General features: G+C 39.7%; 1 protein-coding gene across 1 annotated transcript in view; it reads right to left on the reverse strand.

Annotated features, from left to right (window-relative positions):
- Positions 1-2,171: 2,171 nt before the first annotated feature.
- Positions 2,172-27,994, reverse strand: part of VSTM2A (V-set and transmembrane domain containing 2A) — a 73,407-nt gene continuing 47,584 nt past the window's right edge. The window contains exon 5 of the mRNA XM_073332700.1: positions 2,172-3,524. Within this exon, the coding sequence (XP_073188801.1) occupies positions 3,481-3,524 (44 nt within the window). The 3' untranslated portion in view covers positions 2,172-3,480. The remainder of the gene's footprint in view (positions 3,525-27,994) is intronic.

The raw sequence follows: 27,994 nt of genomic DNA on the forward strand, positions 1-27,994 counted from the left end.
TCTTTTTAAAGCAGAAAACAACCTAGGGTTAGGTAATCTTATTAAATACAGAAATGTCCTGTGAATTTTTAAACTCTTTTATAAAACAACAATCTGCTATTGTATACTATGATACTGTTTTTTGCTTTAAGTAGACTTATGCCAGGTAGGTAGGTGACTCATCTGAGTGATTTTCTTTGACATGTCTACTAGATAAACTAGAGGCAAATACACATTGGAGAGAAATTTTAGCTTTTTCCTGATGTAATTTTCTCTGTTAGCCAAACATATTAAAAAAAAAAGAGTTGCACAGTTCTGCTCCATGTTGCCTGTATGGCTGAGTTCATATTACTCTGTCCTTCATATTATTCTGTCCTTTATAAAACCATCTCAGTTTAGCAGAGTGTGTATTTATTACATGTTTTTCTGAATGTCATGATTATCTCCTGAACAATTGCTTTCATGCCTTGAATTTTCACATTCTCATATTTCTGAACATCCATTGAATTCTTGAACCAAATGATAATTAAGTCAGTTCATCATTATTGAAATGCTGGCAAATGACTAAGTTTCAGTCAATCAAACTGAACTTTATAACCTATTAGTTCTGAGAGTCTTAAGTGCCCACTGGGGATCAAAGAGCTTTCTATAAAAGAATCATGCTGAGATGTGGCATGGCAGCAAAAAGTGGAAAAAAAAGACTTGAATGCCATAAAGTCAAATTGATCCTCACAATAAGTGACATCCAAAGATAAGGTCACTGGTCAAATTCTATCATGATATAAAACCCATGCACACCTGGTGTAAATCCATGTGGCATTTTATCTGTTCTATTGTCTCAGGATAACTAATCCTGCCTCTACCCATGCAAACTTTTTAGGCACGGTTAACTGTGTTCTGGGATAATGGAGAGTCTAGTATTCCACTGGTGACAGATATTAATCTTTTTGATCTTTCTGTCATTAAACCCCTCAATCAGTCACACAATTAAGGCAACAATTGCATCTGCGCTTCATATGATTATGTTCAAAGCAAGCTACAGCTTTCTTCTTAAACTGCCGTTACCACAATTTGAAATCTGCTTTAATTTTAATAATGTTGAACAGCTGTGTGAACAGACAATGGATTTCACTGAAACTTCAGTCTTTCATAAAAGGGCATGTATTGTATAAATATTTTTATTGTTCAGGATGCATTGTTGTAAATCTAATTTAGGAAGCAGGGAATTTAAAGAAATTGTCAATCTGGAATATGCCGTATGTTGCAGACATACTCAGGAGGGACAGGACTCCCAAAATCTGATTTTAATTATATTTTAAAAATAGCTAATCACCTGGGAACACTAAGAATATTTTGATTCTTACATTTCCTGAATGCATCAAGATCTAAGGAGATCTTCATTTCCTATTTGCTGTATGAAAGAATGACCACACAATGGACAAATGAATAAACAAAGTTCAGGAGATATTGGCCATGCGGAAAACTTATATAAACAGATTCATGCAATAAGCATGGTGAGAAGTTAGAAACTCTCTTATTTTTATTTTGTTCTTTATTATGGCCCTTATTCAGCATAGCCTTATACAGGTGCTTCACTTTACACATGTGGTCAGGTCTATCTCTATTCAGCAAAGCATTTAAGCATGTAGGTTAAGTGCTCTGCTATATCACAGCTTGTAGGCATCCTAAGTAAACACCATGAGCTTTATTCAAAGCCCATAGATGCCAATGAGGATCTTTCACTGGCTTCAATGGGCTTTCAACTGGGTTCATTGAAAGATACTTTTAAAGGAAAAAGCCCACTTCCACGTGTGACCCGGTGTGCCTAGGGTCACCCTCACTGAAAATGCCAATGTCAGGGCAGGCTGCAAAAAGGAGAGCAGATTCTCCCAAAACTGGTGGTTAGTTCTGAAATTAGACTTACCAACCAGTCACAAACTGTGCTCTTGATTCCCCACACTGGTTATCAAGAAGCTAAAAAAGAAATCACACAGCCTCCTTTATTGTATTCCAGTTCTCTGGCTCCCAATCAGCAGCTAGGTCTAGTACAGTGAGAAGTTATTTAAAAATCTGTTCACTATCCAAAATGTTCTTCTGACACAAAAGGGTCAGCCATGTTACCAGGTCAATATTTTTAGTTTTAGATCTTACCCAAAATACCACGCTGCCAGCCAATCCTTTAGTGTCTAAAACTAAAGGTTTATTATAAAGAAAGAAGAAGAAGACAGTTGTTAAATGATAAAGCAATCAGATACATACAGAGACTTCAAAGTCCATATATCAGGTTCTTAGCAATATTGGTGAGTTTGCTGGCTTGAAAGTCCCTCTGGAATTCATCCCCAGCTAGTATGGATCATTCAGTCCTTTGTTCAGAGCTTGAGTTTGTAGATAAATTGCTCCAGAGGTAAGAAGCAGGAATGAAGATAAAATGGAGATGATGCAGCTGCTTTTTATATTCCTTTTGCCATGTTGCTTTTACTTCCTGTGTCCCAAACACAAGTGTCACAGAACACCGCGTGGAAAAGCCTTAGAGTTCTCTGTCCACTGGCTTGCCCCTACATGCCTTGCTGAGTCAGAAGGTGTATCCCCTGCTCCTTTCAATGGGTTCATTGTACAGCTGATGACCCTGGATGGGCCATCGAACAGGCTAGGCAGTGCTGATACTATTCTGTCTGGGGGTGTCACCCAGAAACACAGTACAAGATTTGAAATACAGATATGCCATACATATCTCTGACTCACAATACAAAGGGGATACAAACATATAAACAAGATTATCATATCTGGCAAACCATAACATTTTCACTGATACCTTTACATGTCATATCTGGTCAGATTCCTTGCAATTGTATAATAATGATTGTAATATTGTTAATAAGTGTTCCACATATTCCATGCAGCATCACACCATGCATTACATATATACAGCCAGTTGTAGGCTTAGTTCTTTTCAACTGCATGCTCATTTTTAGCATATCTGACAATTGTGTGCAATTGGTATTTAGTTAGCTTTGCTGCAGAACTGCTTAATTTGCCTGTATATTTGTGATTCAAACCAGGCATAAATGTAGGAGTATAATTCTGTGAACACTTTTGTATGTGGGCCTTTGCCCTTCTCATCCTAGAAATGTAGTCCAAAATAACCTTTCATTAGACCAACTGTCACTGTATATCATGTATTCAAGGAATCTTCCCCCTCTCTTGAAATGTCATGTTATGGAATTTTTATACTGTGTAAGCATCTTGCAATAATAAAAAATAAAGTAATGAATATTTTACACTTTACATTAAATCCTCAAATGTTCAAATCTTTACTGAAAGGTAGGGCAAGGGAAATGGTTGAAGAAGAAAATGGAATTCCTGAAAGATATTCGTTCAGTTATCTTGTTTAGAAACCCTAGTATAGAATCTCCCATGGTTTAAATGTAATTTATCTGAAACAGGCCAATGTAATAGTAAGTAAAATTACCATTTTAATGTAACTTTTCTTCCACATAAAATTCACACAGGATCTTGTAGCATCTTGGATATCCCTGCTGGAGTCTCTGAAATGGTAGCCAAACATTATCAGAGAGCTGTCATTTTATTGGCATGCTAGAGTATATGTCATCAAACCAACAGCATGAACAATGTCTACAAAGAAAATCCCTATTCCTTAGCATACACTAGTATTTCATCTTGTGTCCTTTCTAATGGCTCTGTAAACTCTGCTACTTACCGTAACAGATCTATAAACTGATCTGGAACCATCAAGAGACTGAAGGTAAAACCAAGTTCATGTTTTTAATTTATGTAAAATGAACTGGTTCATTTGACATGATGATCTTCAATAATAATAATAATAATAATAATAAATCAATAATCAATAAAGTATTGTCCTCCATCATGGATATGATTTACTTATGATTTCTTTAGAGGTTTTTTAAGGTTTTTTTTGTCATTTTTGAAAAATGGAAAAACAAACTGGTTCTTATTTTCCACAAATGTCTGAACTACTAGTATGCCTACCACAATTCAGAGCCTCACACATGCACCCAAAAATGTTACCAAACCTGAAAATCCCTTTCATTCTGGACAAAAGTCAAGGGTCTAAATTCTCAAGTTACTAGTGATTTTGGGACAGCAGGGTGATAGAGTTTGGGACCGATTCCCCTATTTTGAGTAGTAAGGGATTTTATTTAAAAAAAGGATCCACATATAGAGAAACAGTCTATCATGGATATAATAGTTATTTAGTAACAACAGTAAATACTTAGAGCTAGATTTGCAAATTTTATTTAAAGATAGACAAACACACACCCTTTAATTTTTAGCCAATATTTTTGCCCACTAACACTTTGGATGATCTGGTTTTGTGAGGATACCTCTTTGGTATCTCAATGACTAGGTACAAAGAGTCTTGAAAATCAGACTCATATGACTTTTTCTTCTGGGGGTGTAGCCATTACCTTGATGATTTTTTGCACTGAATATAACAAAATATGGTTTTGCAGCCCTACAAATTTAGACAAGAAGAAAGAAAGAATACCATACCTGATTGAAATTAGTTGCAAGATGACCACAGTGAAGTTACCCAAAGCAGAAATGTGCCCGGTTACTTTAGCTATCACTTCTATATTTGCTATAAGCCTTGTGGGAGCTAAGTGGCGTGTCCAGAGCTCAGTTTTGAAATCTGGCGCCACCAGCTGCGCTTTCTTGGATATGCTGCCTGGCCATTCATTCAGAATTAACTCTGCAGGAAGAACACTACCTAATAAATTACCAGAACCATTTCCTCCAGTGTTTTGTGTTTTCAGGTCTCTAATCCTTACAACCCTGATGACCCCTGCTTAGGCTGTGATATCTGAGGAAATTGTTGCCCAAATTAGAATTACTATGTGGGCATGTTGTTTAGGGTTTACAGCTTTGTGGGGTTCTCCTAGCCCTAGTGGAAATCGCAGTTCATTTCAGCATATGGTATAATGCAGCTGACTCATTGGTATGTGGTAGCATATTGTCCTATTCCCAAGATGGAGAAGTAGGTGGAATGTTTGGGTTTTAGAATAAATCACCTCAGCATTCAAACGCTACAGTCCTTTGGATAGTAGTTATGTTGGAGAATGCCTTGCTTGGTCTCTGGGGGAATTAGGATATTCAGCCACACATCACTATGTGAATTTGTTTTTATTCTGAGGAAAGACAAGATACACTAGACGGATGAGCTAAGAAGAGCCCTGGAAAAACATGGGTAAGTTACACAGGCCTGAAGGGCTTGAAAACTATTCGACATGTCATTCACCATTGGATTGATATAGGCTGCTGTAATGGCTGCTGCTACTGCAAAACTAATATTAAAAGACTACAGTGTACAATAAAAAGTATAGTTGGTGGAACACTGCACCTGATGCACAAGGAAAAAAAACAATTATGAATTATTTATGCTCTAATAATTTAGACATATTAATTAGAGCATAATTTTACTCACATGGAAAGTCCTCAGTATAAGTAGGGTCAAACTTTTACTGAATGTCTGAATAAAACCGTGCTGCTTCCAGGAAAACAAATTGTTCAATTCCTCCCCCAGTTTTTCTCAGTAAAGTAAGACTAAAACATTAGTCCACATTTCTTCATTAATGTCTGTTCAATTAGCTGCTTTTCAACGTAGCTCTTAAAGATCCGCAAGGTATCTCTCAAAGAAAGGAGACAAACATTTAATTTCACATTGTAATAATGGTTTTAATATTTGCTCTGTAAGTAACAGCAAATTATTCCACATTAACTGGGAAGAGCTTGTGTTCAGAGTCAGTGCCGGCTCCAGGCACCAGCGTTCCAAGCAGGTGCTTGGGGCGGCACTGTAAAAGGGGTGGCAGTCCGTGCTCCATCAGGGCGGTACTCGTCTTTCCATGGCAGCGGCAATTTGGTGGCAGTTTTACTCTGCAAGATGTGCTGCGGCGGCAAATCGGCGGCAGCTTCTGTCTTCAGACGTGTTGCTTGGGGCAGCAAAAACGGTAGAGCCGGCCCTGTTCAGAGTGGGCGATGATGCTCAAGCTTTCATGACCATATGTTGCACATTGTGGAGCCTGCCCAAAGACCTCACATTTCTTGGAGTTCTACTGCAGTAAATAATCTGAAGTCCAAGAGCAATGTAGCATATAAATAGATAAGTGGATTTGATTAAAAAGCGAAGGGAATATCAGCAGTGGACAAATGCATTATGTGCACTGCTAGCTCACACAGAATTGCCTTTATTAGTTGAGTTATTTTAATATGTTTGTCAGCGCAAACCAGTGATCCTTCTGGATTTATATTCAGGTGCTGACTATTCAGATGATCAGGGGAATAGAGGGCCTAAATTACAATGGAGACTAAAAGAGTTTGGTTTGTTTAGCCTAAGGAAGGCTGAGAGGGGATACAACTGTGCTCTATAAATACATCAGGGGGTAAATACCAGGGAGAGAGAAGCGCTATTTAAGCTAAAGGGCAGTGTTGGCACAAGAACAAATGGGTACAAACTAGCTGTGAATAAACTTTTGCTGGAAATTAAAGGAAGGTTCTAACTTGTCATGGGAGTGTGGTCCTGGAACAGTCTCCCAATAGGAGTAGTGGGGGCAAACTGCCTGACTGGTTTTAAGATACAGCTTCATAAGTTTTATGAACAGGATTATATGACAGGGTTGCCTGTAATAACAGGGGACTGAACTCGAGGACTTGGTGTTCCCTTCAGTCCTTTGTCCAGTGTATATAGTATTGAATATTTTATACGAACTCACATACAGTCTAAAATTTAGAATCTCTTGTGAAAGTTAATATAATACTATCTGAAAGCTGCAACTTTCCTGAGAATTTATGGGCAGGTTCTGATACCCTTACACATGTTAAATAGAATCTTGCTCCACAAGTGATCCTGTTGAATTCTGTGGGATCTGTTGTGGAGTCCTGGCAATATTCAGCATGAGTGAGGGTGTATCAGACTCAGTCTTTTATTTTGTTTTCAGTATTTGCGTGCCTCAATAGTTACAGCTTTCATCAAGGATCAGAATCAGAAATTACTGGAGAAACTCATATTTCCTACCTCAATGACATTAGGAAACAATGGAAATCTCATTACAGAGCCTGATCTTTTAATCTTCTGATTTTCTAAACAGAGGTTTAGGTTCAGCTCCTGTAAAGGTTTCAGAGTAGCAGCCGTGTTAGTCTGTATTCGCAAAAAGAAAAGGAGTACTTGTGGCACCTTAGAGACTAACCAATTTATCTGAGCATAAGCTTTCGTGAGCTACAGCTCACTTCATCGGATGCATCCGATGAAGTGAGCTGTAGCTCACGAAAGCTTATGCTCAGATAAATTGGTTAGTCTCTAAGGTGCCACAAGAGCTCCTGTAAAGCATCTTTTGGAAATAATGTAGGTGAAGCTCAAATTCTGTTTTGTTTTACAGATGTGAAAAGCATTTGTGTGGGTTTTTTAAACAATTATTCAGGGAAAACTTATCAAAGAGAATATTTTTCTAACATCCAGCTTAAGTCATTTTACCATTGTTGGAATTTCTATTTGTAATTATTCAAACATTTGGATTTATCAAATCACATACATTTGGCCACACCTCAGGAATATTTATTAAATGTACTTAGTAGTGGTACATAGTTAAATATTTTTACACACTCTAGAGAGATTTATTCCTTCAGAAGAAGGGTTTTATCTGTCTATTGTTAACAATGTGCACAGTCCGGGGTAGGGAGGTATTGTATTCTAGTCTGCTTTTATGTGATCAATTAGAAGCTGTAGCCTGCAGTATTTTTGTTTGTTTTGTTTGTTCATCAGTTGTTGTCTAGAAGATAGAAACCTTTTCCTTTTCATATGGATTTCACTAGTTATCCATGCCTTTGCAGTTCCAGACTTACTACCGCACACTGTAAATAGATCTGCACCTAAAAAACACTCAGAAGATTCACTTGGCATAGAATCAGGCTGCCCACTTACTTAGCAGTGTTTCTCATAAAGCATGTTGCCAGCTGTGATCTTTAGTCTGCATTTGGGATCAGTTTGTCCAGATATAGTTTAAAGTAGTTGTTTAAATCCTCAATGGTCTGGGACCTTGGAGATCACCTCTCCTTGATTTCTTCCTTGCCAGTTGACATCAGCAAGACCTTAAGCTCATTAATAGCTCCAGCATTCACACTGAAGGGTCCTAAGCTCTGGATTTCATCAGTCCCCAGCTTGTCCAAAGAGTCCATGCTTGCCGTCCTTCAGGGTGTGATGTGGTCCTCAACTTGGTAGTAGAGCAGAGAAGAATGGATACATAAAAAGCAGAAGCTAGTTCTCGGGCTTTACACAACAACATTTTGTAACCTGTATATTATACGTTCCAGGGATGTGCAATGAATACAGGTCATGTCCATGCCTTCTGTGCTCATTTACTTGAAGCTAATTTGTTGTTTACTACAAATTGATTTTCATGCTTACATATAGCGCCCATTAATGTCAAATGACTGAAATCGTTCATCCTGTAAATGGGCTTTGCTCACAGGTGTTCCAAGACAATGGGGGAAGGGGACCCTCCACTCACAGGCCTCAGAACATCCATGCAACACTTTGCATATGCACCAGATTTGCTGGGGGAAGTCTTGGTAGCAGGGTCCTTGGGTCACAGACAGTAGGTCTGCAGGTAAAACCCCTCTTTCTCAAAGCCACATTGGTATGTGCCATGGTTTGGACTATTTGGATCTGGGGATTTAGACCCTATTTCCCCTGTGTCAATTGTTGGGTTGTGCTAATTTTTGGCCCTAGTTCCAGTCAGGATTTGGCCAAGTGTGTAGTGAGCTCCCAGTGAATAGCTTGCTGCTTCTATAAGTAAACACCCTAACTTATGTTTTTTTAAAAATCTTAAAAATATAGAGAGAGCCTGAGCTGACTTCTAGTCCTTCCAGTTTTAGCTAAAATTAAAAATAAATAAGATGGATAGGCCTCAAATAAAAGCTAGGCAGGTGTGCTGCTCTCCCCAGTGTTGCCTCTTGTTATACCTCCGCTTAGGAGCTATTCATTTTGGACCCAATTCTATTTCCCTTTCCACCAAAAGTGGGAGAAGACAAAAGGAGAAATAGAGATAATTTGTGGCATTGCACTGCCACAATAACTGCAGGTGGTTGCTTCAAATTAGTAATTACTATAATTCACCTATGGTTCATGGTACTTACTATTGCCTAAAACAGCTCCTGAGAGCACTTTACAATTCCAGAAAGAGACAGGCACGAGGTCCTTGTAAATTTACAGTATTTTTTCTTTAAATAAGAAAGAGCTTGCTTGTCAACTAAAAATCCTAGAACGCTAGTTAATTATCCCAAAGCACAGAGTGGAGCATACCAACTAATTGCTCTGGCAACACTTGTTAAACTTCAAGAACACTGGAAAAAACAAATGTCATTCTTGCTGTGCTTGATTGTAATCATCCAGATTTAGCAGAAAAATATCAATTTAGCTAATCAAGTTAAAATTTAAATATGCAAATTTGAGAGAATAAAACAGTTTCATCTGTAAATTATGCAAATGGAACCAAAAAAATCATAGATGGGGAAGATTCTGAGAAGAAGTTGTTCAGTGTTATTGGTGACAGATAATACAGGTTACAGAGCATCCTTCAGGTTGGGAGACACAGTTAGGTGTAAGATTAATAACTATAATTTCATTAACTTGAAAGCAAATGCCAATATTTATACAATCATACAGAAGACTTACACTTTATCATCTGAAAAGAAAAGGAGATGGTAGGAAATGTAGAAGGTCATAAAAGTCTGAGTTTCAGCAGAGTTTCAGCATGGTCTTTTCCTTCTGCAGATGCAATTATATATATTCATATACAGTTGCTGAGCTGACACTTTCATATACAGCTGCAAGCATCTAAATCTGGCATGCAAAGGATAAAAAAATTATAAGGCAAACTACACAGATAAATAGGTTGTGCTTATGAAAATTTTATCACCTGTGAAGACAGGTGGTGTGATCTTTCAAATACATACACTGGCAGGTGAAAGAATTTGAACATGGGTCTACCACCTCTCAGGAGCATAGACTCATAGGATTGGAAGGGACCTTGAGAGGTTATCTAATCCAGTCCCCTGCACTCATTGCAGAATTAAGTGTTATCTAGACCATCCCTGACAGGTGTTTGTCTAACCTGTTCTTAAAAATCTCCAATGATGGAGAATCCACAACCACCCTAGGCAATTTATTCCACTGCGTAACTACCCTGACAGGAAGATTTTCCTAATGTCCAAACTAAACTGCTCTTGAGGCAATTTAAGCCCATTGCTTCTTGTCCTATCTTCAGCAGTTAAGGAGAACCATTTACCTCCCTCCTCCTTGTAACAACCTTTTATGTACTTGAAAACTGTTATGTCCCCCCTTGGTCTTCTCTTCTCCAGACTAAACAAACCCAGTTTTTTCAGGTTTCAGAGTAACAGCCGTGTTAGTCTGTATTCGCAAAAAGAAAAGGAGTACTTGTGGCACCTTAGAGACTAACCAATTTATTTGAGCATGAGCTTTCGTGAGCTACAGCTCACTTATCCGATGAAGTGAGCTATAGCTCGCGAAAGCTCATGCTCAAATAAATTGGTTAGTCTCTAAGGTGCCACAAGTACTCCTTTTCTTTTTGCCAGTTTTTTTCAATCTTCCCTCATAGGTTTTCTAGACCTTGAATCATTTTTGTTGCTCTTCTCTGGACTTTCTCCAATTTGTCCACATCTTTCCTGGACACAGTACTCCAGTTGAGGCCTAATCAGCACAAAGTAGAGCAGAAAAATTACTACTTGTGACTTGCACACAACATTCCTGCTAATACATCCCCAAATTATGTTTGCTTCTTTTGCAACAGTGTTACACTGTCGACGCATATTTAGCTTGTGATCCACTATGACCCCAAGATCTTTTTCCTCAGTACTTCTTCTTAGGCAGTCATTTCCCATTGTGTATGTGTGCAACTGATTGATTATTCCTCCTTAAGTGGAATACTTTGCATTTGTTCTTATCGAATTTCATCCTGTTTACTTCAGACCATTTCTCTAGTCCAAACCATTTTGATTTTTAATCACATCCTCCAAAGCACTTGCAATCTCTCCCAGGTTGGTATCCACAAGTACTCCTTTTCTTTCTCCCAGCTTGGTATCATATGCAAACTTTATAAGTGTACTGTCTATGGCATTATCTAAGTCATTGATGAAGATATTAAACAGAACCAGAACTGATCCCTGCAAGACCCCACTCAATATGCCCTTCCAGCCTGACTGTGAAACACTGATAATTACTCTCTGGGGATAGTTTTCAAACCAGTTATGCACCTGCCTTGTAGCAGCTCCATTTAGGTTGTATTTCCCTAGTTTGTCTAAGAGAAGATCATGTGAGACAGTATCAAAAGCCTCACTGAAGTCAAGATGTACCACCTCTAATGCTTCCCTCTATCCACAAGGCTTGTTACCCTGTCAAAGAAAGCTATTAGTTGGTTTGACACTATTTTTTCATGACAAATCCATGCTAACTGTTACTTATCACCTTATTAAATTCCAGGTGTCTGCAAAGTGATTGCTTAATTATTTGCTCCATTATCTTTCCAGGTACTGAAGTTAAGCTGATTGGTCTGTAATTCCCTGGGTTGTCCTTATTTTCCTTTTTATATATTGGCACTAAATTTGCCCTTTTTCAGTCCTCTGGAATCTTTCCTATCTTCCATGGCTTTTTGAACATAGTCGCTAATGGCTCAGATATCTCCTCAGTCACATCCTTGAGAATTCTAGGATGCATTTAATCAGGAACTGTTGATTTGAAGACTCTAACTTGTCTAGGTAATTTTTAGCTCATGCTTGCCCTATTTTAGCCTCACATCCTACCTCATTTTCATTATGTTAGACATCCAATCACTACTAACCTTTTTGGTGAAAACGGAAAAAAGTGATTTAGCACTTCTGCCATTGCCACATTTTCTACAATTTCATGATCAATTTCACCTAAACTGACTTCCACTTTCAAATTCTCAACCGTTTCCTCCCTATTTGTCAAAATCAAGACTAGAACAACCTCTCCCCTAGTAGTTTTCTCCTCTTTCTGAAATAAATTGTCTCCAATACATTCTAAGAACTTGCTGGATAATCTGTACCCTATTGTATTATGTTCCCAACAGATGTCTGGGTAATAGAAGTCCCCCATCATCCCCAAGTCCTGTGCTTTGGATGATTTTGTTAGTTGTTGTTCTGTTTCCCCCCCACCCTCCCCAAAGCCTCATCCACCTCTTCTTTCTGGTTAGGTGGTCTGCAGTAGACCCCTACCATGCCATAACCTATGTTTTTACCCCTTTTATCCTTACCCAGAGACTTTCAACAAATCTATTTCATATTTCCATCTCAACCTCCATTTAATTGTATACATTTTTGATATAAAAGGCAACACTTCCCTCTTTACCTTTCCTGTCCTTCCTGAGAAAGCTGTACCCTTCTATACCAATATTCCAGTCATGTGTATTACCCTACCAAGCATCTGTGATGCCAACTATGTCATAGTTATGTTCATTAACTAGCATTTCAAGTTCTTCCTGCTTATGCCCCATACTTCTCATACTAGTACACAGACATCTAAGATACTGATTTGATTTCCCCCCATATTCTCTTTTTTCCTCTCCCTTATTCGTGCTATAATGACCCAGACTCCCCACAGATTCTGACATTTCTTCCAGCTCTCCATGTTTTTGACTTACCTGTGGGCTTTTGTCACCTGCCCCCATCAAACCTAGTTTAAAGCCCTCCTCACTAGGTTTAGTAGTCTGTATCCAAATATGTTCTTCCCCTTCCTTGATAGGTGGACTCCATATCTGCTGAGCATCTCTTGGTCAAGGAAGCCAAAGCCCTCACAGCCAGACATTCACCTCCAAGATTCATCTGTCTTTTCCTGGAGGATTCTTGACTATTAGTTTTGCCCCCTCAATCCCAGCAGCTCCTTTCCCCTTGTCTCTCTGAGGTCTCTCCACCCCAAGCTCAGAATGTGGGGGGATGATGAACTCACAGATTCTTTGGGTTCCGAACTCCCTGAGGGAGGATATATGCTATTGGTAGGTTTCTGAATTAAACCAAGTGGAAATGTAGAGTAGAGGTGGTAGATTGGTTTCCTAACCTTAATCTGTTTTTTATTGTCAGCTTAGTATATTATGAGACATGTCTCTGTGTCTGAGTTTGAGAAACAGAAGTGGTACAGACTGGAAAGAAAACTGATGTCCAAAATATGTGACTCTTTGAGGATTAATGGATATGGGAGAGCTTTGCGGTAGGAGGCAGGTTCTATGTCCTTTTTCTTATTTTTTTTCTGATAAGTACTGGTCTGATGGATAATTTTGTATATGGCTTTCTGAATATGAATGGACACAGGGACATTAAAAAACAGATGGCTCTTTTTGAGCACCTGTTCCAGAAAAAGATGGACACCTTCATTTTTGCAAGAGATGCATACAGATACAGCCAAACTGATTGGCTTGTTGATTGGAGTGGGGAGATTTTTCTGAGTGATATTCTGCTGCAAGTGCAGGAGTTACCGTTTTCTTTGTGGACAGGGTGAAGCCTGATTCAGTGGTTGTGCAGAAAGTTGTTCCAGGTCATTTATTGATGGTTCAACTACTTTTGAACATCATCATTTTTTTTAAATTAGTGTCTATGCTCCTACTGTAGGGAAAGACAGGATTTTTTGTTTTTGTTTTTCAGAACTTGGGTACTCTCTTGACAAATTGCTTGACAAGTATTGTTTTAATTTTGGAGGGCAATTGTAATTGTATTCTTAGTGAGAAATTGGATAGGAATTATTTGGAAACAGAGCCACTGTCTGTTCGTTGACTTGACAGTCTCTCTTACAGACTTCTGACCTGACTGTGTGGCAACATTTTCACGCCAATGTGCAGCCATACACATGGGGGAGTGCTAATGACAGATCTTTTTTTATGGCTTGTTTGGACCATATTTATGTTTTTACTCATTATTTGTCTCATTTGCTTTCTGGTTGTATTGTTCCTACTGGGATTTCAGATCATGGTTTGCTCTTATTTGTGTTGTCTCTTCCTTCTATTCAAGACCATTATCCATACTGGCATTTTAACATTGGCCTTTTACAGGATGTTCACTTTTGAGACTCTTTCAATTATTTTTGGGGAGCCTGAGTTGCCTCAAAGGATGTTTTCCCTCTCAATGAGGCAATGGTGGGAGGTTGGTGAAGATGACATGAAATGTTTTTGTCAGTAGTACACTCTGCAGACAACCCTGGGCTTTCACTGGAGTATGGGGAAGGTAGAGTTGGAGTTTTTGTGGAACTTGAAAAAGCTTTTTACAGAAATAATCATGCTGGGTTCCATGAGAGCTTGACACCCCCCCCCCCCCCACAAGCTTTTACAGAGCATGTGGCGTTGGAAAGTTTAGAGTGCACTGGTTAAGGCCTGATGTCAGGGCCTTTTTTTCCAAATAGTTTGCACCTATTCAGTTTTTCTTCAGCCTGGAAAAGAAACATGTTGGGAGGAAGAGGACTGGCCACTTCAAGATGTCATTGGGCTGAGTGCTTTCAGATCCAGTGAGGATTAGGAACTTTGGTGTGAATGTTTTCCTCAGAGCTGTGTGCCAATCTGAGGCATGGCAGGCCCTTGCAGATCTTCCTAGGATTTCAGCATTGGATGTGGATAAACTTGAACATGACCTACGCAGTGTAGTTGTAGCCAATACTAGAAAGACAAGGTGGGTGAGGTAATATCTTTGATTGGACCAACTTCTACTGGTGAGAAAGACATGGCTGAAAAGCTTGTCTCTCTTGCCAACAGAAGTTGGTCCAATAAAAGGTATTACCTCACCCACCTGGTCTCTTGAACAGGACCTGACACTTTCAGAATTGATTTCTGCCCTAAACGGCTCGATCAATTTAATCAAATTAATCATGATTGTGATGTCCAGGTTTTGACTGGATGTGAGCACTCTTGAGCCAGCTTCCTCAGCTTGCATAAATTGGGAGAAGTGTGACACACTCCTGCTGGGGCTTGAGTGATCTCCCACACCCTGACTTTGCCAGGGAGGGGGGCAAGGAGGTATTGTGAAGCTGAACTGGCTTAACGGCACTGAGAATTATGCAGGGACTGGATGATATTTTGGGTTGGAAGTGGGAGGGAGTTCTGGAAAAGTTGGAGGGGTTGCAAAAGCGGAAGTGGTGTTTGCCTCAACTCTCCTTCTGAGGACAAGTGTTAGAGGCATTAAATTATTAAAGACGATGTTGTGATATAAGTGCGTTGTTTTGGATCCCCCTCCCTTCTTTTTAGAAAAAGTTCTGAAGGTTGAAATGGAGTATTTTGTATCTGTCCGTTGTGGAAGGGCATCAAGGTCTCATTGATCTTTTGAGCAGAGTTGCTACTTTCTGATGACAGTCTCTGTGGCAGCTGTTTGTGGATGAGCCTGTTCCTTGAAACTGACCTTTTGTTTTTCTTCGGCGGGTATGGGATTGGGTTTTGATCAGAATCTTTTCTGGTTGGATGCTGAGTGTCTCAATTTTGAGGTGTTACTGGATTTTATCAAAACCTTTTCAACACTCAGAGATTTTTTTAAGTTGAAGACAAGGATAGGCGGCTGGGGTTCCTAGGAAAGCTTGCTGAACCTTTTGTTTATAAACCTGCTGTGAGGATTCCTAGCTCTGTTTCTAGAAGTCTTGGCTCTTCCCTTATTGCAGCAGTTGTAACAAAACCTGGTTCATTTAATTGACTTTACTAGTTTTACATGGATCTCAGTAGCTGTCTTGGTTGCCAAGCTTGGTTTGCATTCTATTTGCTGGGTTTCTTGTTTTTTATCAAAGGTGGAATCAACCCTTCCTCGGGGCAGTATTGCTAGTCTGGACATTTACCTCCTTGAATGAGCCATTCCCAATTACGCTGATGTTTTTGTGTCCTTGCCTGTTGTTTCTGCTGTGGATTGGGATGTTGACAAGCCTGGCAGCTTGCTTGCTTTCAGTGGGTCTTCAGAATTTACTTTTAATGGCTTAGCCCCTAAATGACTGTATGTGGTTTTGGTAAAGATTTGTCTTTTCATTTTCCAATGCTTGTTGATTATCCCAATACAGTACAGACTAGACAGCTTCTGGTTGTGGACACCAGCCAGCCAGCCTGGAGAACTATATACAAGTTTCTGATTGCAAAGAGGATGGGTGGCCTCTAGAATCATAGAATCATAAAATATCAGGGTTGGAAGGGACCCCAGGAGGTCATCTAGTCCAACCCCCTGCTCAAAGCAGGACCAATCCCCAACTAAATCATCCCAGCCAGGGCTTTGTCAAGCCTGACCTTAAAAACTTCTAAGGAAGGAGATTCCACCACCTTTCGAGATAATGCATTCCAGTGTTTTACCACCCTCCTAGTGAAAAAGTTTTTCCTAATATCCAACCTAAACCTCCCCCACTGCAACTTGAGACCATTTGTCCTCATTCTGTCATCTGCTACCACTGAGAACAGTTTAGATCCATTCTCTTTGGAACCCCCTTTCAGGTAGTTGAAAGCAGCTATCATATCCCCCCTCATTCTTCTCTTCCGCAGACTAAACAATTCCAGTTCCCTCAGCCTCTCCTCATAAGTCATGTGTTCCACTCCCCTAATCATTTTTGTTGCCCTCCGCTGGACTCTTTCCAATTTTTCCACATCCTTCTTGTAGTGTGGGGCTGAAAACTGGACACAGTACTCCGGATGAGGCCTCACCAATGTCGAATAGAGGGGAACGATCACGTCCCTCGATCTGCTGGCAATGCCCCTACTTATACATCCCTAAATGCCATTGGCCTTCTTAGGAACAATGGCACACTGTGGACTCATATCCAGCTTCTTATCCACTGTAACCCCTAGGTCCTTTTTAGAAGAACTGCTGCCTAGCCATTCGGTCTCTAGTTTGTAGCGGTGCATGGGATCCTTCCATCCTAAGTGTAGGACTCTGCACTTGTCCTTATTGAATCTCATCAGATTTCTTTTGGCCCAATCCTCTATTTTGTCTAGTCCCTCTGTATCCTATCCCTACCCTACAGCATATCTACCTCTCCTCCGAGTTTAGTGTCAACTGCAAACTTGCTGAGGGTGCAATCCACACCGTCCTCCAGGTCATTTATGAAGATATTGAACAAAACCGGCTCCAGGACCGACCCTTGGGGCACTCCACTTGATACCGGCTGCCAACTAGACATGGATCCATTGATCACTACCCGTTGAGCCCAACCATCTAGCCAGCTTTCTACCCACCTTATAGTCCATCCCTCCCATACTTCTTTAACTTACTGGCAAGAATACTGTGGGAGACAGTGTCAAAAGCTTTGCTAAAGTCAAGGAACAACATGTGCACGGCTTTCCCCTCATCCACAGAACCAGTTATCTCATCATAGAAGGCAATTAGATTAGTCAGGCATGACTTGGCCTTGGTGAATCCATGCTGACTGTTCCTGATCACTTTCCTCTCCACTAAGTGCTTCAGAATTGATTCCTTGAGGACCTGCTCCATGATTTTTCCAGGGACTGAGGTGAGGCTGACTGGCCTGTAGTTCCCAGGGTCCTCCTTCTTCCCTTTTTTAAAGATGGGCACTACATTAGCCTGTGACCTAGTAACTTCCGTGAGTTGCCGGAAGAAAGCCTTGTCCACCTCATCACCCTGGTCTGGTGGTCTATAGCAGACTCCCACCATGACATCACCCTTATCGCCCTGCCTGTCCTTCCTGAACAGTTTATATCCATCCATGACAGTACTCCAGTCATGTGAGTTATCCCACCAAGTGTCTGTTATTCCAATCACATCATAATTCCTTGACTATGCCAGGACTTCCAATTCTCCCTGCTTGTTTCCCAGCCTTCTTGCATTTGTGAATAGGCACTTGAGATAACTTCCTGTTTGTCGTGCTTTCTTAGTATGAGGCAGGAACCCTCCCCTTTTGTGCTCTCCTGCTCGGGCTTCCTCCCGGTATCCCACATCCCTACTTACCTCAGGGCTTTGGTCTCTTTCCCCCAGTGAACCTTGTTTAAAGCCCTCTTCACTAGGTTAGCCAGCCTGCTTGCGAAGATGCTCTTCCCCCTCTTCGTTAGGTGGAGCCCGTCTCTGCCTAGCACTCCTCCTTCTTGGAACACCATCCCATGGTCAAAGAATCCAAAGCTTTCTCTCCGATACCATCTGCGTAGCCATTCATTGACTTCCACGATTCGACGGTCTCTACCCAGGCCTTTTCCTTCCAGGGAGAGGATGGACGAGAACACCACTTGCATCTCCAACTCCTTTATCCTTCTTCCCAGAGCCACGTAGTCCGCAGTGATCCGCTCAAGGTCATTCTTGGCAGTATCATTGGTGCCCACGTGGAGAAGCAGGAAGGAGTAGCAATCCGAGGGCTTGATGAGTCTCGGCAGTCTCTCCATCACATCGTGAATCCTAGCTCCTGGCAAGCAGCAGACTTCTCGGTTTTCCCGGTCGGGGCGGCAGATAGATGACTCAGTCCCCCTGAGGAGAGAGAATCCCCGACCACCACCACCCGCCTCCTCCTCTTGGTAATGGTGGTCATGGAACCCCCATCCCTAGGACAGTGCATCTCATGCCTTCCAATCGGTGGAATCCCCTTCTGTTCCCTTCCCTCAGATGTACCATCTAGTCCACTCTCCGCATTAGCACCTGTGGAGAAATCATGAAAACGGTTGCTTACCTGAATCTGTGCTGCTGGTACATGGACACTCCCCTTTCTTCTTCTGGAGGTCACATGCTGCCAAAAGTTCTCTAGTGGAGAACTTTTCATGGAGATATTGCCCCGAACATGTTAGTGCATCATCTGACTCTCTGGAGGTGCCCATATCGGGTCCTTTTAGTGACTGTTTTTCATATGTTTCTTTCTTGTTCCAGGTTACAGCCATTATTTATTTTACCTCAGGGTATTTTTCATTAATGTCTTGTGATTTTTCTCCTATTGTATTTATTTTTATTATTAAGTATAGGTTCACAAATAGATCTGGGGTATGCCTTTCAAATGTTATTTTGGGTCAAGCAAAGATGGACATGTTAGAAAGTAGATTATATGAATTATTTGGTACTGGGGTTGCCAACGCTCATTGGCTTTCTTAGATTTTAGTGGTTTTACACCTTTGTTTGGAGTTTAGATCTTATACTTTTATAAGTGATTTGGATCAATTTATTCAATGGTAGCCTCCTGGAAAAATGCTTTGTACTGTTCGGGATGGGCAATTGTTTTTGAATTTGTAATTTTATTTGTTTTTACTGTGTTTCTGTACTGATTTTATTAAAAGTGTTTTAGAAGTGAGTATTTCTACCCCACCCCCATCCCATGACTGCTGTCTGTGGATAAATATTTCAGCAGTCACTAGGACAGAGTGAGAATGCACTTACACACATGCAAAAATGGACATGTGAGCTAAGTGGAGGCTTGAGGATGAAAATCACATTCTAAATGTCATTCAAAAAGAAGAGAGGGGACCAGATCCTCAGCTGGCATTGCTCCACTGAACTACCCCAGTGGAACTGCACCAGTTTACATCAGCTGAGGACCTGGCCCAGATTCTCAAGTTGAGGATCCCACATCAGAGGACTAATGGAAGTTTGGTAGTTTGGCATACTCTTTTGAATTGTACTATCCTATGACAGAGTAACCACTCACACTAAAAATATATTGTACAGCATAGTGTTCTGAGTTCTTACTGTAGCACAGTTGCATAAGGATAAAGACAATTACATCACAATCATTCAGGAAGTGCTAAAGTATTCTAAGAAACTGTTAATTCTCCTGAAGTATTGTTTATCCAGCTCTGCTGATGATAACAAGCCTGCAAGGTAAACTATGCACACCTGTGTAATCCTATTCAAATTACGCTGTTCTCTGCTGGAGGCGGGGTGGGAGGAAGGAATGTTATTATTGTTTTGTTTATTATTTGGTAGCCAACACGAGAATGTGCAGTTGGTGCCAATTGTCTTGTACTCAAACATTCAGTAATACGACAGTGACTCAGGAGGGAGATGGCAAAGCCAAAGCTATAATAGTTAACTTTTATTAGGAGGAGCCATAGCAATGGAATGGATGCCTTGTTCTACCTTCCCTATCAGTTGTGTGAGTGATTTATGCAGCTTTTTTCCTGCTCAAAAAGGAAGATGTGAGGAGACAGGCAAATGCCAGGATGAAGAGGGAAGCATGTTCCCAGTTCTCTGAAAGGAAAACTTAAAGGGAACAAAAATATTGAGGCCATGATGAGTAATAAAGTAAGTTAATAAATTGGTGGCTGCCCCTTTAGCTTTTCCTCTGGCACATTTTAGAAGGACGCCCATAGAACCAAACTGTTAAAAAAACAGTTTTAAAAAATGTTTATTAAACCAAATGAACTGTAAACTTCAATTGAAACAATCTTGACACTGAGATTAACAGCAATAAGTTAATAGAAATAAGCAATGTACAGTGCTTATCATCCTTAGATGCTCTATCATTTATTTATTTAATTTAGAAAAAATAAATAACAAGCCTATTCAAGGCTCTAGGCACCCTACCTCATCATTAATGACACATTGAAATCCCTGCAGTCTTAATGTCATCATTTCACAGAAAGTCAGCCAGCCAGACACATGCACTAACTCCTTTCCACCCCTTCATCACTATGAGAAGCAAATCCTCAGCCCTATTGAAAGTGTTATGGCTGCTGATGACATACATCAATTGACGTCCTGCATGTACATCTGTGTTGAAAAGTTTGGCCACAATGGTCATTATTTACTAGCCTTATGTCCTCCATTGCCAATGGCTTCATTCTGTACTGTCTTCTGGTTAAAAAGAAGAAACAACAATTGGGACAATATTAAATCGCTGACATTGCTCAGTTCACTTTCAACTGCCACATAAACAAAACACCTCTTTTTTGCATTGATTTACTTTTAAATGTGCCTTTGATGCTTGTATATTGTCCTATTGCTAGCGGTAAGAATGAGTGCAGCTGCCATGTGATTAAGCTCACTCCTCAGAGTGGATGAAAGCTATACTCCTATAAAGAACCTTAACTATTTGATTACTACTTCTAATGGAATCTAATTAATGCTGTGAATTAACATAGGAACATAGCTATTGCCATATTGGATCAGACCTCTGATCCATCAGTCCAGTATTCTATCTGCAACCGTGGCCACTACCAGTGGGTTCCAATTTCAAACTTGAGAGCCTAAATATGGGGGCATGAAGCAGAATTAGATAGCTAAATACTGTGCTGTTTTAGGCACCTAAATGCTACAATGGAAATTGTTTAGGCTATAATTCTTTCACACTGAACATCCATGCTACTACCTCCTCCGCAGAAGCACACAGACATCTAATAGGATTCATGCACACAGGTTTTTGAAAGTCGGAGGGCCAATTTTTTAAGGTATTTAAGCATGTAAGGATGTAGATAGATGCCATTGATTTCAGGAGTTAGGCACTAGACACTTCTTTGAAAATCCCATGGAGCATTTATCTGCCTCCGTAGGTGCATAAATACGTTTAAAGATTGTACCATTTAATTTCTTTAGATTCTTTACAGTGCTGAAGCTGTTGATTCTGAATCTTGTTTTTATGGTGTTCTGGTGATCTGTTTAATAAAGTACTTACTGTGTGTGCATTGAAAACAAAAATCCATGCTAACTTGTAAATATCCTATCATGACCAACACCTTTCCACACTTGATCTCACATCTCTTTTGCATCTGGAGCAATATAAAGCAAAAAACCAACAAGAGCAACATACTGAATCTTGGAAAATCCTTATTAGGGGTTACACACTAGATCTGAAAAGGTGATCATAGAAAAACAAACAAGTTAATATGTTGTTCGCTGCAGAAAATTGGAAGGTAAAGGAAAAACATCTATGGATGTAAGAGAAAGGAAGTTCGATTAAGAAGCTTGCAGACTCAGCAGAGAAAGAAGCCAAGAAAGACAGATGCCAAATCTAAATACCAATTTTGCAAGGAGCTAAATCACTTATTCAGCAACCATTCATTGACAGGGTACAATAATTGTCCTGGGTACAATGCTATTGTCTTCTAGGGGAAGAGTTTTTGCATAGTCAGATTGAAATGATTCAGAAGTCAAAAATGGCTGTGAAATCAACTATTTTTTATTCACACAGATACTATAATGATCCAGATGTTTCCCCTTCAACAGATCATAGAATGGTTATAGTAGGCCCTAAACATAGCTTTTCAAAAACATTTGATCACTGAGATTACTTGCTACTGTGTGATACTTTCCATGGAGTGTGTGTGTGTGTATGTATGTGTATATATATAAAGTTATTTGCAATATCTATTATCTGTATGAGATGAGGAGCATTGTAAAAGTTTTGGATTTTCTAACAAGGGGACTGATCCTGAATTCACTGAAGTCAATTGAAAGGCTGCCATTAACTTGGTTTGGCACAAGTGCACAAGTCATCCTTACCATTTGACTTTGCCATGGATTGAACTTTATGAGTGAAGTTTGATTTCAAGACTATTATAGAAGTTTGTTAATGGATAGTGAAATTATGACACCAGATCAATCAATACATCAAATAGATTTGAATGAAATATTAACTGTGATGCTTACGTTAAAATTTGTCCAGGTTTGAGTTGGTGAAAGATTTGAGAAATTGAGGCAGTTTTAAGATTTTTTTTTTTTAATGTTTAGCAATATTTTATGCAAAAGCTTTTATGGTGCTGCCATGATGACTATCAAGATTTTGCAGCAAATTGTTGCATTACTTTTCAGATGTTGCGGTGGGTTGGTTTTTAATAGCCACATAGCCTGTATGGCATTGGGTTGTGGTTCCTGTCTGGTTTGGAGCAATCCACCACTGGAATAAAGGACGTATTGGGGGTTCAGTCAATGAAGATAATGGAGCGTTGCATCGTCTGTACCCCAGGATTCCAATGCAATTGGGCTGTAAGTCAATATTGAATAACAAAAATTCAGGCTGGCACCTTCTACTCTTATAATCTGGAAGTCTTTCTTTCTTAAGAAATATGACTCCAATGCCCTACCAGACACTTACTGTTCTTGCACACAAACAAACTGTGCATAGTGCTACAATAACCTATTCATTTTTTCTAGGTTGTTTTTTACACCAGTGTTATAGAGTTGTTGCCATTACAAGTCCATTTTTTCCAGCAGTTACCATACGGGTGGTTTCTGAAATGTGATAGCCATTCACTAACCTCAATGCAGAGAATAAATGTTTTATCTCGTGCACCACTGAGTGGTAAATGTTCACTTTTTAACAGTGAACACTGAATAAGATGGAGAATCATAAGAATGTCAAATAAGATGAAAAGCTGTGACCACTTGCAGTCAATACATTTTCCATGGCACTCTTTGCAAGACTTAGGTGGTGGTCTGGCCATATTCCAACTTGCATAGTTCCATGCCATCCACATAAAATTTGTTTTGATATGGTAATCTCCACTGTCTTAAACCATTGTGATAGTGTTGCAGAGTGCTGTTAAAATGTTGCCAGGTTTCATTTCAGAGGTGGCTGCAATTTGGTGGCAAGTAAAGTGATTGCAGTACTGTATATCATTTTTAAAGTGCATTAGGACCCTTTGAGAGGAAAGACTATAAATCTAAGTTGTCATTATTATTAATAGTAGTAGAAATAGTAATAATTGAGAGAGAAATAAGGAAATTATATCGAGCCAACGATAAATCAGAGGCTCTTGAAGTTGGATACTAAAGTCAGATTTGACACCTTGAAAGGCAGCCAAAGAAAGTTCATGGTCTTATTCATGGGAAAGTTGGCATTACCTACCCAGTCAAGACACAGAAAAAAAGTTTGCATTATAACACTTCATAGAGAATAATGTTCCATACTAAAACCTATGCAAAGAGATGTTTGTAGTTGCACTGTTAGGATTGCATACACAACGTTCACATGGCACACTGTGTGTGTGTAAGCATGCAAGATGATATACAACCTTTTCTACAACTCCAGATGCACATGTGTAGTGTCTTGTAATCTTTGTTTCATTCTTGTATACTTACGCTAATTTCATTGTCCTTATATATAGATATTTCCTTTCATAAATTGTCTTTTCTCAAAGGTTTGTATTTTGACAACTTTGTGGATCCCTGAGAACTAATATACCTTGAAAAAAAAACAAGAAGAAACAAAACAGCACCATAGTCTGTCTTAGGTATAGTTCTTGGGATGGAGCAATTATTTATTAAGATAATCAGCCATTCCATCAAAGAATATGCAATGCTTTTTTCCGTGTCCTAAACAATTGCTGACAGTTTTTTGTCCTGTCATGTTTTCCCTCTTTCTCCCCCTGTATTAAGGTGCTCTTTTCTATCATCTTCACACTCTGTGAAGATTTTCTCCTGCCCTCAATGCCTCTGAACACCAAGACTTCTAGTCATTTTCACCTTCCTCTGCTTCGGTGCAGTGCCACTTTTAGACACCATCACCTTGCTTATTAATGGTACCTTTATCAGGACTCCTCATGGAACTAATAGATGCTGAAACTGATGATGCAGCAGATAGAAAGTCAACTACGCAGTACCTACAATTGGTCATTCTAAACATGACTTCAGGCCAGATTCTCATCTGAGAGGAAAATTTGCCCCTAAAAAGCCTCCGGGCCACTAAAAAATTCCCTCTTGCCTGAATGAGAACAGAGTAAAAACATCAGACTTAGCCCTAATGTGACTACTCCCTGTTTCTGGCTTAAGCACACACTTTCAGCTAGCAATGCTAATCTTATCTTAATTTGGTTACGGAATCATTTGAAATGCTTAAATATTAGTTCCTCTAGAGTCCTTTTCCCCCTTCATAATAGCTAATGTAAAGGCTATTTTATATTCATAAGCTTCCCTCTTTGATAAAGTGTCATTGTCTCTGTCTGGCTTTGGGGCTCCCTGCTCTCCAAATCCCAAGCCTCACGTGGCTTACAGGAAGCATTAGTATTTGTTGCTCTCAAGATTTTTAAAAGGCAACGTTCCAGTGAAGAGAGAGTCTTATTTTCTCTGTCAGGCTTGACACAGTATTCACATACTTCACATACTAAGCTGTCTTGCTCAACTGTATATGGGGACAAATATTTGTAGGTACATCAAGATGCATCTTATCACAGAAGAGACTCAAAGAACTATAACAGAAAAATGAGTGAATGAACTAACAAAAATACTAACAACAAAGAGATGTAAAGGAAAACACTCAAGATAATGGGGAGGAATTGGCATCCTGGTCAGCAGTCTCAATAGACAGGCAATGACAGGGTAGGCAAGAAGACCTCTAACATCCTAGAGATGATCCTTCCAGGACAATGCTGAGGACTGCTGGATGAACAATGTGGGGAAGCGGGCACAGCTGATTCTCACAAAGAACTTGTTGAACTTGTTTAGTAAATAATCAGACTATTTATCAATACCTATTAACTGATCCCCTACCTATTAATAGTGGCAACAGGACTAATATATCTTAGAGACAGTGCAGCAGGACTCACTGCAATGTTCAGTCAACGTTGCTGTTACCAAATGGGTTGTAGGACAAGCTGTCTAAACCCAAAAGACCTTCTCTTTGGATTGGGGGGATCAGTAGGCCCATATCCAACTTTTTCACAGCCAAGATAAAGTTGTATGGATCCCCTGCAGATGAAAGAGAATAGGGAGAAGGCCACTAGATCCCCACAGAAGACATCAATGGAAAGAGAGGTGAGCTTTGGACCTGAGGGAAGGAGGATCCAGATGTTGGAGTGAACCATCTTCACTTTCCTCCCCCTGGGATGAAGGAAGAGTGAGCCAGGCATCTTTACACACTCTTTGCAACAAAGGTGGCAGAAAAAGGAATCTAGCCAGTGTGTATTTCTTTTCTTTCCTCTTCTATGGGGACCATGAGAAGGGGAGCAGGTGAGGGGAATCCTCTTCTGTCATCTCAGCATGGAAAGTTTATTCTCCTAATATCTTCTTGTAGGGTGGGAGGAAGGGAAGTGTCCTGCGTAGAGAAGTGTAACAGTATGTGCTCCTAACTTGGGCCCACTACTGGTTGGTAGTAAACACCTGTTCCTCAAAAGGTGCTGGTCTATATTTTCAGAACTGTGAAATGATTTTGCTTGCCTCAATTTTTGGGTGCTAAATATGAGACACTTATAAAGCCCCATTTTTTAGAAAGTGCTGAGTACCCTCAATCAGAAAATCAGTTTCCTTTAAGGTTTCTCAAGTTGAGCAACCAAAGTCACACATATGTTTTCAAAATTTAGTTTGAATCTTGTTCCTTATTTCAACTCCCTTGATTTTCAAGTGGTCTGACACTCAGCATGCTGTGTTCCTCCATCCCTAATGAAGGTGATAAAATCCTGTTGCTACATTCTATGGAGCAAGCAGTTACAATGTCTGATCAGTAGTTTGGATACAGATATGTCTTTGCCCTATCAAATAAAGAAAATATCCTTTGGGATTTGGATGTTTTTTTATTATTCTAGCTTGATGTTTCAATGATAAAAGTCAAAGAATGTGGCTGATACAGAAGCTAGCTATATTTAGGCAAAACTCTAGAAGTGGGATTTGGTTCTAAGTCTCCTCTGTATTTTTGTTTCTTGCATTGCCTGCCAGGCTTGAATTATATAAAATTAATAATTGAGTGCTGGATGTTTTACATTTCTCTGCAATATATGAATGTCAGAGAAAAAGAAAAGAGGGGGGAAGGGTTAGCAGCTTGGGGTAATAATGACAAAAGTATTCTTCAATGTGTCTGTCTGAAAGACTGAATTGAGCTGGTAGAGATGAAATAATAATGTAAAGTAATTCATCTATCAATCTACCTTTGCTCAGTCTTTACATATTTATTCCTATGCTTCCTCACTTTCAGACATGACCTGTTTTCACCAGCTCCTATTTAAGTCAGTGGCAAGATTCCAATGACTTCCGTGGGAGAAAGATTGGGCTGTTTGTTCTTATTACAGTATATGCCATGTAGTAAGGGCAGAAAATAAGCCAAAGCAGATACAAACTACACAATGCATAGGTATGGTTGCACTGTTGTTCTCTTATGCCTCTCATAGCTGTGTGAAAATATTATACTCTAAGGGAAATGTACATTCTTTCTTAGTTTTGAGAAATAGATTCTAACTGTTTTGGCAGGCTTTGAGAAATTCATCTAAGTTGAGAGTATAGCCTTCACCAAGGGTTGGCCTACTACTGAATCTTATAAAGTTAATAAAAAAAGGCAAAACCTCATATGCCCTTATACTGTTTCCAAGCCACCTGATTTTGCTAATCCTGATCTGTTGTGTATTTTTAATGGCAGCTCCGACTAGCAGCCAGACCTATTCCTGGTCCCTTCAGTGCTGATAACAATGTATAGTGTAAACCTATGGGTCTGCTGTAAGAAAGGTTTAATATGATACAGTTTTGACTATCCTAACTGCAACTACCAAAAGAACTCCCTGGACATGCTTATGTCCCAGTTTCTTTTATTAATTACATTGAAAAATCTCTATAATTTCTGGAATCCCTGTTATCCAAAGCAGCCATACGAAGTCAGACCAGGGGTCCCCCTAACGCAATATCCTTTCTTTGAATGATGCCTATAAGTTAGTTTCTTCCTAACTACTAACAACTACTGGTTGGCTTATGGTCTGAAGCCCAAGGATTTTATATAAATTTACACAAACCTTTTAAAAACCTTTTTAATGTATCCAGTCTCATTATCCATTAAAAAAATCAGCTCTATTTAGAATCCTACTTTCTATCTTAACTATTTATATGGCCTCTACAACTGCACATCACAATCTTTAAATGCACTTATCTTCACAACACGTTTCTGAGGTAAGGAAGGACTATTCTCCCTATTTTATTGATGTGGAACTGAGGAACAGAAAGAGGCCATGTCTTGAGCAAGATCACACAGAAGTCTGTGGCAGAACAGGGAATTTAACCTACATCTCCTAAGTCCCAGGTTAGTTCTCTAAACAGGAGACCATCCTTTCTACTAAGTGGTGGCCTTACCACTATTGATGGCAATGAGTTTCACAGGTTAATTTGTGTTCTT

This window comes from Lepidochelys kempii, chromosome 2 (assembly GCF_965140265.1).
Source record: "Lepidochelys kempii isolate rLepKem1 chromosome 2, rLepKem1.hap2, whole genome shotgun sequence".
NCBI lineage: Eukaryota > Metazoa > Chordata > Testudines > Cheloniidae > Lepidochelys > Lepidochelys kempii.